This window comes from Trachymyrmex septentrionalis, unplaced genomic scaffold (assembly GCF_001594115.1).
Source record: "Trachymyrmex septentrionalis isolate Tsep2-gDNA-1 unplaced genomic scaffold, Tsep1.0 scaffold87, whole genome shotgun sequence".
Taxonomy (NCBI): domain Eukaryota; kingdom Metazoa; phylum Arthropoda; class Insecta; order Hymenoptera; family Formicidae; genus Trachymyrmex; species Trachymyrmex septentrionalis.
Window position 1 is genome coordinate 2,595,408 of NW_017306059.1, and position 14,017 is coordinate 2,609,424.

A 14,017-nucleotide genomic window follows, 5' to 3' on the forward strand; every position below is an offset into this window, starting at 1 on the left:
GACGATTGATATAAGTTTGCCATTATTAACATAAATATTTGGCTCATACATTATTAAATTCATGATTTTTATTACATAAATAAATATGCATACTTATTAAAACTATAATATTCTATATATTGGAGAAAAATTACAATTTTTTTTCTGCAGTTATCATCTCTGTCGATAATCAAACTTTGACGATAACACTAAAATCATAATTTTAAAGAAAAATTGAGTATTCTATTATTGAGTGTTCTAAATGCGTAAATACGTTTACTAAACTAATAAATTATAAAATTAGTTTAATATTATCAGTTTTTAACTCTTAATCATTTCAATATTCACAAGATGCGAACTCCCGTAAGGATGTCGGTTTTTAATTAATCATTGTGGAAGAGATTGACAATCCTTCCACCATGGTCTTTAATATTTAGTATCTCGTCGGTGATATTACTTATAGCAGAAAAAAATATGAGAGAGGCATGCTTTTTCGTCGAAATTGCCCGTACACTACTGCCAATATATCCATTTCCAGTTTGGAAACTACGTGACATTCGTACTTTCTCTGATAACATCGATAAAATCATATTGTTGAAAGTAGATATGATTCATCTCTGTACTAAATCTTCAGGATAAAAGCATGTCGACTATAGAAGGGCTAATTTAATAGATCTTTGAACAAAAAAAAATTAATTTTGCATCTTCTATTATATGTAAATAAAAATTGTTAAATTTTAATAAACAAAATTGAAAATTTAAACAAGTTAATTTAGTGAATTTTGCCTTATAATATTTATCTTATAATATCTTAGAAAATTATGAAGTTATGTTTCTTTATGCCAATTTTCAGATCGTTTTTATCAAACATAATTATTATAGTATGTATCAAAGTCTCTATAATTATAGATATATGTATCAATTACTTATATGCATTAAAGTCTTTAGCAATTATAGAGACTTAAAAAATACAATCATTACTAAACTTACCTACATATATATTGCCAATTTTTGAGGTATATTAATTTCTAAGATATATTAATTTAAGATATATTAATATTTTAAGGTATATTATATTTTTAGGATATATATTTAAGGTATAAATACTGTCAAAGTATATACTTTTTAAATTATATACAAGTGCTTTTTCAGAATATTATTTTATTATGTTATCTTTATATGAAATAATAGCACGAGATTACTAAAAGGATACTTTAAACGAATTTAATAAAGAATTTTAATTTCAATTTTAATTTTAATAATATGCGAGTAATAACCCGATTATGCTACAAAAACAAATTGTAAATATAAGTTTTTTTAACTATTAAATTGTATACAGTTATTGCACGAAGATTGCATGACTAATAGTGTTGTCACAGATAACGAATTTCACTGCCGAGAGACAGAAGAGATCGTTGTCAGATATTCGGGTTCTTATTAATTTTATAAGATTTTTTTCTGTAGGGTTGAATTCCAAACCACTCGGATATTCTTACTCGTCTTCATGCCTCAAAGATATAATAGCCTACCCAAGCAGAACAACAAGTCATGATAATGTCAAAATGATATTAAAATGAATTGGAAATGACTGAAAAATGACTTTTAATGATCATTTTGGAATCATTTTGACATTATAATGAGTTGTTATTCTGCTTAGGTAAGGAGCTTGTTGTCCTTTGCTGCAAGTTAGTTATACGATAAATCTTTCTTTTGAATCTCGTACAACGAAATAAACAATAACAACAGACAAAGATCTACATGTAAATGATAATATAAATAAGTAAAAAGGCTAATTCAGGTTAAATCAGATTTTGAGATTAAATAATATTTCTAAATAAATTTTTATTACATTTTCCAGATATACATAAAACTAGATAACGTACGTCCTTTATATGCTTATTTTTAGTTTATTTTATAAAATAAAATAGACCACGACATATATTTTATAAATTAATGCAATAAATTAATAAATTTATTTATATCAATGGAAGAAAAGAAACAGACGATTTTTCACTTCTTTAGCTATAATCTAATAATCGCAGTAATAGATCCTTAATATCAAATGCAATATATAAATTGAACGGAATATTTTGAATGCTTTGAGAAATTATTATGTTTAAATTGTTTAAAGAATATATTATTTTTGTCGCCAGTTGTGTTGTATAAGTGTCTTCAAATTTCGGAGGCAGTTGCCTGGAGCAACTTGGTGAGATAAATGATTTCCTGACTTATTTCCTGAAACTCTGTAAAAAAAACGAGATTTTTGTGAAATACGATAATATTTCTACTTTGGTTGGTGTGTATTGTGTGTGTGTGACAAATAAAAAATTTTCTATTACCTATTATTTCCGTAGTAATATTTTTCACGGGGAATGTACGTTGACATTTCAATAGATGTGGAAGGAAATCACCGAGAGACGTTTCGCCAATGATAGTGGAAATTATCATATTAGAAAGCCACCGATATATCACCATTATGTACTCTAATCGAACGGCTTGTAAGAACTTGAGTTCTTCTGTGTGGTTTTCAATGGCAGATCTTTTATGATGTGTATGATTCTTGAGATTCCGTAATGTTTGGAGGAAATCGTTATCTTTGTTCATTATAATTTCCTTTACTGCTTTTAAGTTTTCGTTTATTTGACGTTTAGTCAATTTAACGTTGTCCATGAAGTCCTTAATGGTTATTTCCTTATCTGTGAAAAAAATCGAGATATTTGTGAAATAATTTTCATTTTGACGTGATATCGTGCCTCTCTACGGTCAAACTATCTATCTCTCACCTTCCATGGGCAATGAGAAAGACTGTTCATCCAGTGGAAGCTGAAAGTCATTAAAAGATCTTCCTCTAGCGGTATTTGAACCGTATATAAGAAAATCAGATAACCACTCATGTGTTATCTGTGTGAAAATGAATAGCTGCATTTCTAATGTGTGACGTATGGTTTGTTTGAATTTGCATTTAGTAGAAACATCGATGCCTTCGATCGTCGATGACTTATTCTCATGCTCCAAAACATCTGCGGTGTTATTCTCCTGATCTATATCGATCAAGAGATCAATATTTTTGTATAATAATATTTTAATATGATATCGCTCATTTCTATGGCAAACAATTTTTCTCTTACCTGTCGGTCTGTTATCATTTTTTCCCATTGGCCTTGAAGACTGATCTTCTAGTGGAGACTGGGAGTTCTTATTGACAGAATTCTTAAAAATATTCGGATAACGTATATGAAGGACCCATGTATATGCAATAAATTGGAACCTGAATAGTTCGTTATTGAGACGTGTCGATATTATATTTTCCTCAAATTTTAGTCTCTCATCTAATTCTGATTCGATCGATGTAATCAGAATTAAGAGAGCGTAGGCCATATCCGATAATTTCTTTTCCTCGGATAATTTCTTTGGTTCTTCATTTACCTTGTTTACGATTATTTTAATCTCACTTATGATATCGGAAGAATTTACTAAACGATCTGCAAAAGATTGAGATTTTTATGAAAAAATTTTTCTTGGGTGCAATATTGCACTCCTCTACGACAACAAATCTCTCTCACCTGCCAGTGTGTAGTTCTTAAGTTGAGATATACAGCTGTTTCGCATATTTACGAAACGCTCGTGATATGAATTATCAAGAATATTTAGAGTCATTACATCGAAGGACCATTGATATACCATTATTACGAATCGTGTTAGGTGTATCTCGATATCTTTGCTCAAGTTAGGGGAGGATTCAGTAACAGCATCCTTTACAATTACATTTTCACGAAAATCGTCTAACGAGGACGTGATAACCTCAATGTACTGTATAATGTCGTCGGCGGTTATCTCTCGATCTATGTAAAAAATCAAAGTATATGTGAAATAATATTTTCATTATGGCGTGATATCCGTGACACAAAAATCATTCTCTCTTACCTTTTATTCTATAATCGCTTTCTTCTACAAGCACTGAATTTTCATCTTCCAGTGAATGCTCCAGATTAAAAGATCTTCCTCCGTTTGAATGATAGGGTAAAGAACTGCTCCACTTATATGCTAACCAAAAGAAAGAGTATAGATTGGTCCTGAATTTAATCCTCAATTTCAGGGTTACATTTTCCTCATCAATATCATTACATAAGTCTTGAAAGGAATTAGCATCTTTTCTCAGCGATCTATTTTCAGGTATAACGTAACTTTGTACGACGACACAGTACAAAAGCAATAATTGCACGATCTAAAAAAATCAGAACTCAATTTTTATAGATTTATAAGGCCTTTTATTGTCGATTTAGGTCTCTATTTTGTTCCGAATTCTTATCGACAATAATGATATTGTTATATGGTTATAGCACAGCTTTTTCACACTCTAAATTCTTTGAGATAAAATCTTATTCTAAAAATTGAAAATGAGACAGTCTTGAAAAAAAGTAGCTTAATTTTCATTCCTTAAAAATACGATTATTTTACTCTTTAGAACGAGAATCACTCTAAAAGTTTTAAGGAATACTTTAAAACCCGCTCAACGGTACTGTTACTGAATAGGCATTACAGAATTTAAAAAAAATATCACTAATATTTTATTTTTACGCCAATTTGCGATATTCCGGAATATCTCTAATCACTTACGATATGAAAATATCGACATATATATGATAGAGATTATCGAACACGAGTGTATACATGTAGATTCTGAGTATTTTAGGCTTTTTTTGTTCCGTTTTTTGAACACAACGAAAATGGAAGCAGACTGGAACCGACGCGATTCGCTGATGTACGAAACTAGCGTTCTATAGTACAGATTTAATAATAGTATATTTAATAACGATTTAATAACGTAATTTCATAAAATTATATTCAATCGGTCATAATGCATCAAATGGATAATTATCGCGACAAGTGAAAAATATCTGATGGTGAAATGGTAGTCACCTTAAGATTGTAATATTTACACGCGTTTTAAAAGAGAACCATATCGACGATGTTTGCGCGATTACATACCTTTATATGTTTCGTGAACATATTCTCGAATATTACAAACATATTTCTCAAATAATACAAATGTTTCCCAACGAATGTATTTTCACGATGTGCCTAGGTTTGCGATCAATTACTAACTGATGTGTCTTGTTTTGAGACATTCTGCTTTCTTATAAGAACTTATAAGTACGTTTCCCTGATTTTATTGACTTTGAATATCTATATACTAGTATAGATCAAAACAAAGAGATTAAAATAAGCGACCAAGACATTGTATCTACAGTTTTTTGTAGGCTTATGTCCGTTACAGAAGACACGTTTTGCGAAAAATAATAAACATTTTTCTAAATATGTCGTTAGAACGATGAGAAATATAAGAAGAACAAATTTAAGTAAAAGTTTTATAATTTTCTTTAGAAATCCAATTCAGTATTGGTTAATTTAATATAAAAAAAAAAAAGATTAATATCAATGTCTTCCAATATTTCTATAAATATAAATTTCTATGAAGTTTTAAAGTTTGTTTTATGCTCAGTTTTTTAAAAATTATTATATTACCTATATATATGTACATTTGAAAATGTTCTGTAATCAATATTGTTTTTGAGAATTTGCCAATCTTTAAGGCCCAGTTTTACAACTTAAGATAAATTCTTAATTTAAAATTTTTTTAAAAATTGAGGAGTTCAATTTATTTATTATCTCTTTTCAATTCTAGAATTGAAAGAAGATGAGAAATATGTTGAATAATTCTCTTAAGAGTTAACCGTGAGTTGATAATATATATATATATTTGACTAATAAACGACGCTGTTTTTGTCAGTATAAGTAAACGACAATTTTATCTATTTAAAAAACAAAATTATTTTATTGTATTATTATTTTATTATATAAATTATTTTATTATATTATTTAAATAATAATAGAATAATTTTTTGCAAAAGATCCAGGGTTTGCTTTTGCTCCTTTTGTCTAGTAAATTGATTTATTCATAAAATCTATTACAATTTGAATTTAAAACTAATAAATATATAGCCAAGGTAAAAAGCTGATGAGATAAAATATTATTTTGTTAATACGGAATTAGGAATTTTTTGTTGTGTAACAAATAAAAAAAGATTAGATTGGAAACAAAGAATTATACATATAATTAGAAATATAAATTTCTTTACCATAAAAGTTTACAAATTTTGCTTTGAACAATTCTACCGATTAATCTAATTGTCTGTTAATTAATGAAATAATCTTTATTTCAACATGAATAATGTTTTAATACGAATAAAACTAATTTTTGTTTGACATATATGAAAAAAGATTATGGAGGATATTGAATTATATATTTAAAAGAAGTAATTCTGTTTCAAACAATTCTATATAAGTTGAACAAATCAATGATTAACTTGTCAAATAATTTCTACTTTATTGATATATATAGAATTAATTTCTTGTTATTTAATATGTGAAAAAAAGATGAGATTGACGATAATAATAATATATATTTATAATTTTTATACTTTAAATTCTGCTTATTGTAAATTAATCGATGATTAACCCGTCAAAAATTGAAATATTTTATTAACATAAATGAAATTATTAATTTTCGATTTGATACATGGAAAAGAAATTTAAAACAAAAAATATCGAATTATATATATGTATATGCAGCTAAAGTTTCTTGCTATAAATAATATAGGTTAAATTTAAGTCGTCGGTTAAATCCAAAGTTTTCGAATTTGATCGAAGTCGTTTTGACTCTTGAAGATTGACTATTGTTGAAACTGTTTGATTTATCGATTGTTTTACTGAGCATCAATTTGAGTCTGGAAAGAAAAGATTATATTAGTCAAGGCTGTATTATGATCATATTTTAATATACGCTGTCGGTACTGAAAATTTATAATTTACATTATACTGCAGAGAATTATAGTATTTTAGAAAAATATAATTAAAGATAATTATAATTAGTTTTTTGTAAAAGGCAATTAAAATTACTTATATATGAGCTCTCATTTCCGGAGAACATTGATCGGGTTCTAATACACATTGTTAGTACTGAAAATCTATAGTTCACATTACAGAATAAATAATTTTAATTATTTTTTACTAAAAAACAATATTATCTTTAACATTCGCTTAAATTATTCTTAGATCAATGATTATTATTTTATTTATAAACTTAAGAAATAAAATGTACTTTTAATTTGTGCACCCACATGCGTTTGTGTGCTCGCTCAAGTATACATTGTGATAAATAAATAATTACATAATTAAATTTTGAATTTGAAAAAGTATCCAAATCAGTCTATCATATTAAACTTTGCAAGTTTTTGTCGCAGATAATTTTTATGCCACATTTGTTTAAATCATATGTCAATGAATGCATATCTACTTCAAATATTCATTCCGATGATGAAAGATCCAACAAAATTTCTTCTAAGTTGATTGACCGGACTAATCAATCTGTCCTGATTAACTCCTTCAGACTCTGCGTATAATGTATGTACATCAAATTTAAAGACATTAAATAATGGAATTATTTAATTCTATATCAACATGATTTCAGATTTAATATATAATTACATAATAATTAATAAGTTAAAAAAATAATCAAAATTTTGAAAAAATTTATTGTTGAACATAAATTACCCGCAATAGCATAAAACTTGCAGCAATGTTATTCTGTTGAGATCTTATCAAAATGTGCATTGAATTTAAAAAATTTTAGTTGTTTTAATAAAATTAGTCCAAAGATGTTGCAATACAATTAAAATACAATATAAGTTAAAATACAATTTTCTATTTTTCAAATCGTATACGTGCTTTTTCAGAATATTATATTATTACATTATCTTTATATGTAATAATAGCACGAGATTATTAACAATATTTCAAACGAAGAATTTTAATAAAGAATTTTAATTTCAAGACAATGATATGCGAGTAATAATTCATCCGATCTTGTATTACAGCCACAAATTGTAAATACGACTTTTTATCTGATAAATTGCAGTTTTCGCATGAAAATTACACGACTAATAACGTTGTCAGAGATAATGAATTTCATTGGCAAGAAGTAGAAGAGATCGTTGTCAGATAATCGGGTTCTTAATTTTAAACAATTCGTCCTTTCTTCTATCGTAGGGTGGAATTCCAAATCACCTCGGATACTCTTACTCGTCTTCATGCCTCGAAGATATTATATAATAGCCTAAGAAGCTCTTTGTCTTTCGCTGCAAGTTCACGATAAATCTTTTGGATCTCAATATACAACAATAATAACAAATAACAAAGACCTACATGTAAATGATAATATAAATAAGTGGAAAGGCTATTCAGTTAAATCAGATTTTAAGATTGAATAATATTTCTGAATAAATTCTTATTACATTTTCCAGTTATACATAAACCTATATAAATTACGTCCTTTACATACTTATTTTTAATTTATAAAATAAAATAGATCGCGACATAATTTCATAGATTAATGCAATAAATTGATAAAATATATTTATGTCGATGAAAGGAAAGAAATACATGATTTTTCACTTCTTTCGCTATAATCCAATAATCCTTATTCAGTGGATTCTTAATATCAAATGCAATATAAATTGAACGGAATATTTTGAATGCTTTGAGAAATCATTATGTTTAAACTGTTTAAAGAATATATTATTTTTATCGCCAATATGTGTTGTATAAGTGTCTTCAAATTTTGGAGGCAGTTGTCTGGAGCAATTGGATGAGATCAATGATTTCATCACTTATTTCCTCAAATTCTGTAAAAGAACGAAATATTCGTGAAATAATATTTCTACTTTGTATTGATATTGGGCGATAAATAAAAAATTTTCTCTTACCTTTTAGTTGCTCGTTAGTCTTTTTTACGGGAAACATAGGTTGACATTCTCGTAGATGTGGAAAGATGTCACCGAGAGACATTTTGCTAATGGTATTGTAAATTATTATATTAGAAATCCACCGATATATTGTCAATTCATATTTTACTCGAAGGAAGTTCAAGTATTTTTTGTTTGAATCAACGTTAGATCTTTTGACATGTATGTGTCCCTTGACATTTTGTAATTTTTGAGAGGATTCGTTATCAGTGTCCATTGTAGTTTCCTCGGATATCTTTAAGTTTTCGATTCGACGTTTAGTTAATTTAACACTATCCATGAAGTCTTTGATGGTTATTTCGTCATCTGTGAAAAAAATCGAGATTTGGCAGATTATATTGATATTTTATGATATCGTTCCTTTCTATGGGCAAAAAAAATCTTTCTTTCACCTTCAGAGTCGCTCTCTTCCACAGGCAATGAGAAAAACTGATCTTCCAGTGTAAGCTGAAAGTCATTTAAAGATCTTCCTCCAACAGTATAGTCCTGAGAAGAAAACCAATCAAATGATAGCACTCCGAAAACGTATAGATCCATTTCTAATGAGTGATGTATAGTTTCTTTGAATTCGCACACCAATTTAGTAGAAGCATCGATCGTCTTTCCCTCGGTCGTCAACGATCTACTCTCGCGCTTCAAGACATCTGCGGCGTTTTTCTCCTGATCTATATAAGAGATCAAGATTTTTGTACAATATATTTATTTTGTTGCGATATCGCACTTTTCTACTGCAAAAAATTTTTCTCTTACCTCGGTAAGAGGTCGGTTCGTTGTCATGTTTGTCCATGGGCAGTGAAGACTGATCTTTCAATGGAGGCTGGGAGTTCTTATTTTTGATAGATTTTTTGTGGATATTCGGATAACGTATATTAAGAACCCATTTATATGCGAACAATTGAAGTTTGATTATGTCTTTATTGAGATGTAACGATAATACAGTTTCCTTAGAATTTAGTTTCTCAAGTACGTTTAAATAGTTTAATTCAAATACGATCGATTTAATAAGTTTTATGAGCAGTTCGGCCGTTCTCAAATTACCTGCATGAAAAATTAATATTCTGGTGAAGTAATATTTTTACTTTGTCGCGATATTGCGCGAAAAATCTTTCTCTTACGTTCTATTGTGTTGTAGCTCTTTTTCTCCAATTCCTTTGATTTCATTTTATGTAATTGATTTTGGATCACTTTAATGGTGCTTATGATATCGGAGGATCTTACTATACGATCTGCATAAAAGATTGAGATTCTTGTAAAACAATTTCACTTTGACGCAATATTACGCTTCTCTACAATAAAAAAATCTGTCTCACCTTGCAGTGTGTAGTTAGTCTGTAGTGTACATCTTTCTGGAAGCTTGAAGATTTCCTCGTAATATGCATTGCCGATAGTACTTAGGATTGCTACATCGGAGGTCCATTGATAAATCATCATTACGAAGGTAAGCAAAAGATCTGCGTCGAAGTTGGCTTCTTTAAAGTTTTGAGAGAAATTAGCATTCTTTGCATTTTTTTTAAATTTCTTCATGTCGGTTACGATCAACTTAGTGCGCTTTATGAGTTCGTTGGCGGTTATCTTTCGATCTACGTAATAAATCATAGGATACATATGACACAATATTTTTATTACGGTGTGATTTATTGCGTCTCTCTATAACAAAAAATCAATCTTTCTTACCTTTTACTTTATTGTCACTTTTTTCTACGGGCACTGAAGGTTGATCTTCCAGTGAATGCTCACTGAAAGTTCTGCCTCTGATGTTTGAGTTATAAGATTTAGTACTGCTCCACTTATATGATAACCATATGTAAGAAAGCAGATGGTACTCGAATGAACCATTGCCTCCATTTTTATTATCATAAATTTTATCACTACACCGGTCTTGAAGGAAAGTAGTGTCTTCTTTTAATCTATTTTCAACTGCTATGTAACTTTGTACGATGACACAATACAAAAGCAATTGCGCGATCTAAGGAAACGAGAACTTAATTTTTATAGATTCGGCCTTTTAATATTGATTTAGGTCTCTATTTTGTATTCCTAATTCTTATCGGCAATAATGATATCATTATATGGTCATAGCGTAGCTTTTTCATTCTCTAAATTCTTTGAGATGAAATCTCACTCTAAAGATTGAAAATTGGGACAGTCTTGAAAAAAGTAGCTCAATTTTCAATTTAAAAAATGGGATTTCTTCAGAACGAGAACCACTCTAAAAATTTTAGGGTATACTATATATGAAATCTGCGCAACGATGTAACGATATAAGTCGTTAAATGTTACACGATTTATATCACTAATATTTTACTTTTACGCTGATTTGTGATACTCCGGAATACTCGCGAATCATTTACGATATGAAAATATCAACATACATATAATAGCGATTATCGAACACGAATGTAGTATACATGTAGATTCTGAATATTCTAATCTTTTTTTCATTTCGGTTATTCAATATCACGAAAACGAAAGCAGACTGGAATCGACGCGATTCATCGATTCATGATGGACAAGACTTGTATTCTAAAGTACAGATTTACGTGATTTCATAAAATCATATGTAAATCTGGCACAATGCATCGAACGGATAATAATCGCGACAATATAACTGAAAAATATCCAATGGTAAAGTGTAGTCTCTTAAAATTGTAATGTTTTAAAATTGTATTTCCTCGCGTTTTAAAAGAGACGTTGACGATATTTGCGCGATTATATACCTTTATATGTTTTGTAAACATATTCTCGAAATAATACAAACGTTTCCTGACGAAAGTATCTTCACGATGTGTCTAGATTCGCGGTCAACTACTGACTGATGTATGTGTATCGCTTCGAGACGTTTCTGTTTTCTTACCAGAAGATACCTATGTTTTTCTGATTTTGATGACCTTTAGATACCTACATGCCAATATAGATCAGATAGAGAAAACAAATTGACTGAAACAAGCGGCCAAGACAAATATATCTATTCCTATTGACAAAAATCATATCATAAAGTTACAATAATGAGATCATGTATTGAAAACATGTAAATCACGTAAGGAGGATTATTCTAAATCACTATGTGATTTTTTAAAGTAATGTAATTTCTAAAATCACATAATATTATAAATAATTTCATCCATGTGATGTTATAGTTATATAGATGTTATGTAGAATTTTAAAGAATTGAATGATAGAAATAGAAGAAAAAAGAATATATCATCGTATGACTTTTCAAAATACATAATTTTGAAATCATGTACTGATTTGGAACAATCCATTATGCGATTTACATGTTTTAATTACGTGATTTTATCGTGCAACCATGTGACGTATGTTTTTCAGTAGGGATAGTTTTTCATAGACTGTTATGTCCGTTACTGATGGCAAAATGTTTTGGAAAGAATAATAAATGTTTCTCTAAATATGTCGTCAGAATAATGAGAAATATAAGAAGAACAAATTTAAACAAAAGTTTTATAATTTTCTTTAGAAATGCATTTTAGTACTGGCTAATTTAATACTAAAAAAATAATTAGTACGCGTTTTAATATTAAATTTCTGTGAAGGTTTTCAAAGTTGTTTTATGCTCAGATTTGTCAAAAATTATTTTATTATGTATATATGTATTTGGAAATGTTATGTAATCGTATCAATATTGTTTTTGAGAATTTGCCAATCTTTAAGTATAGTTAACTTATCTTTGAATAATCATTAATTATAATATCAATTTCTAAGTATAAAATTGCAATGTAAATATAAAATTGGTAGAAAGGTCGAACAAACGAGTTTTAATGAATAGATCAAACATTAAAATCAGTTTATTAAATCGTCAAGAGAGATTAAAGAATTAGTTAATACAATGCATGGAACGTTTCGACTATACATCTTTTCTGCAGTCAAATAATTACAAGAAATAAATGTACGTTTATATATAAAGCGTAAAACGTGACGTATTTATTGTACCAAAAGAAGAACGTGCGCACGTCGTATTAAAATATGATCGCTTAAATATAATTTGACCAAAAAAAGCGTTACATTAAAGACAAAATAATAGAAGTAACAATCGTTAGCAATTCACAAATTAATCAAAATAATTGTATAAGTCAATTGCAACGATAATTCACAACGTTATGTTATATTTAAGCGTCTTGTTAAAAGCAAAAAAATAGATAAAATTATCATCTAGTTATACTGAAAAAAACAGTATCTTTTTATTAGTCAAATATATAAGTATATGATAAAATTTAATACAAAAGTATGTGTATTTAAATTATATATTTGAATAATAATAGAATAATTTTTTAAAAAGATGCATCGTTGGCTTTTATGTTCTTTTTGTCTAATAATTTGACTTATTTATAAAGTCTATTATAATTTGAATTTTAATCTAATAAATATGTGGCTAAAGAAAAAAAAGCTGATAAGGTAAAATATTATTTTATTAATATGAATAGAATTAGAAATTTTGTTGTGTAACAAACAAAAAAAAGATTAATTTGAAAACAAAGAATTATATATACAGTTAGAAACATAGACTTGTACAATATAAAAGTCTGGTTACATATTTTGCTTTGAATAATTTTGCCGATTAAATTAATCGCCTGTTAACTCATGAAGTAATCTTTATTTCAACATGAATAATGTTTTAATATGGACAGACTTAATTTTTTTGTTGTTTGACATATATGTAACAAAGAGATTAGATTGAAGATAGTGAATTATATATTTAAAATAAATTTCATTAACTCGTCAAATAATTTCGACAGTAATTTTAGTATGCATAGAATTAATTTCTTGTTATTTTATATATAAAAAAAAGATAAGATTGACGATAATAATTATATATTTACAATTTTTATTCTTTAAATTCTGCTCATTGTGAATTAATCGATGATTAATTCGTCAAAAAATAAAATATTTTATTAACATAAATGAAATTGTTAAGGTTTTTTTTTCGTTTAATATATGGAAAAGGAATCTAAAACAAAGAATATTGAATTGTATATATGATATGTAGCTAGAATTTCTTGCCGTAAATAATATCGAAGTCGTTTCGACTCTTAAAAATTGAACGTTTTCGATACTGTTCGATATATCGATTGTTCCACCGAATGCATATCAATTTCGAAGGAAAGGATTGTACTTCTAGCCAAGGCTGCATTATGGTTATGTTTTAATATGTGCTGTCG

The 14,017-nt window shown here is 27.9% G+C and overlaps 2 protein-coding genes across 2 annotated transcripts; both read right to left on the reverse strand.

Annotated features, from left to right (window-relative positions):
* Positions 1-2,081: 2,081 nt before the first annotated feature.
* On the reverse strand, positions 2,082-5,020 carry LOC108755344. Its single transcript, XM_018498274.1, has 7 exons — positions 4,969-5,020; positions 3,904-4,204; positions 3,543-3,821; positions 3,108-3,461; positions 2,763-3,020; positions 2,319-2,675; positions 2,082-2,222 (listed from the first exon to the last, which is right to left on the reverse strand). Exons 1-7 carry the CDS (start codon positions 5,008-5,010, stop codon positions 2,152-2,154), a joined length of 1,662 nt encoding a protein of 553 aa, XP_018353776.1. The 5' UTR covers positions 5,011-5,020; the 3' UTR covers positions 2,082-2,151.
* Positions 5,021-8,577: 3,557 nt separating this feature from the next.
* LOC108755331 lies at positions 8,578-11,643 on the reverse strand. Its single transcript, XM_018498261.1, has 8 exons — positions 11,561-11,643; positions 10,518-10,809; positions 10,154-10,423; positions 9,959-10,069; positions 9,594-9,881; positions 9,236-9,508; positions 8,805-9,149; positions 8,578-8,723 (listed from the first exon to the last, which is right to left on the reverse strand). Exons 1-8 carry the CDS (start codon positions 11,579-11,581, stop codon positions 8,653-8,655), a joined length of 1,671 nt encoding a protein of 556 aa, XP_018353763.1. The 5' UTR covers positions 11,582-11,643; the 3' UTR covers positions 8,578-8,652.
* Between the last annotated feature and the right edge of the window lie 2,374 nt (positions 11,644-14,017).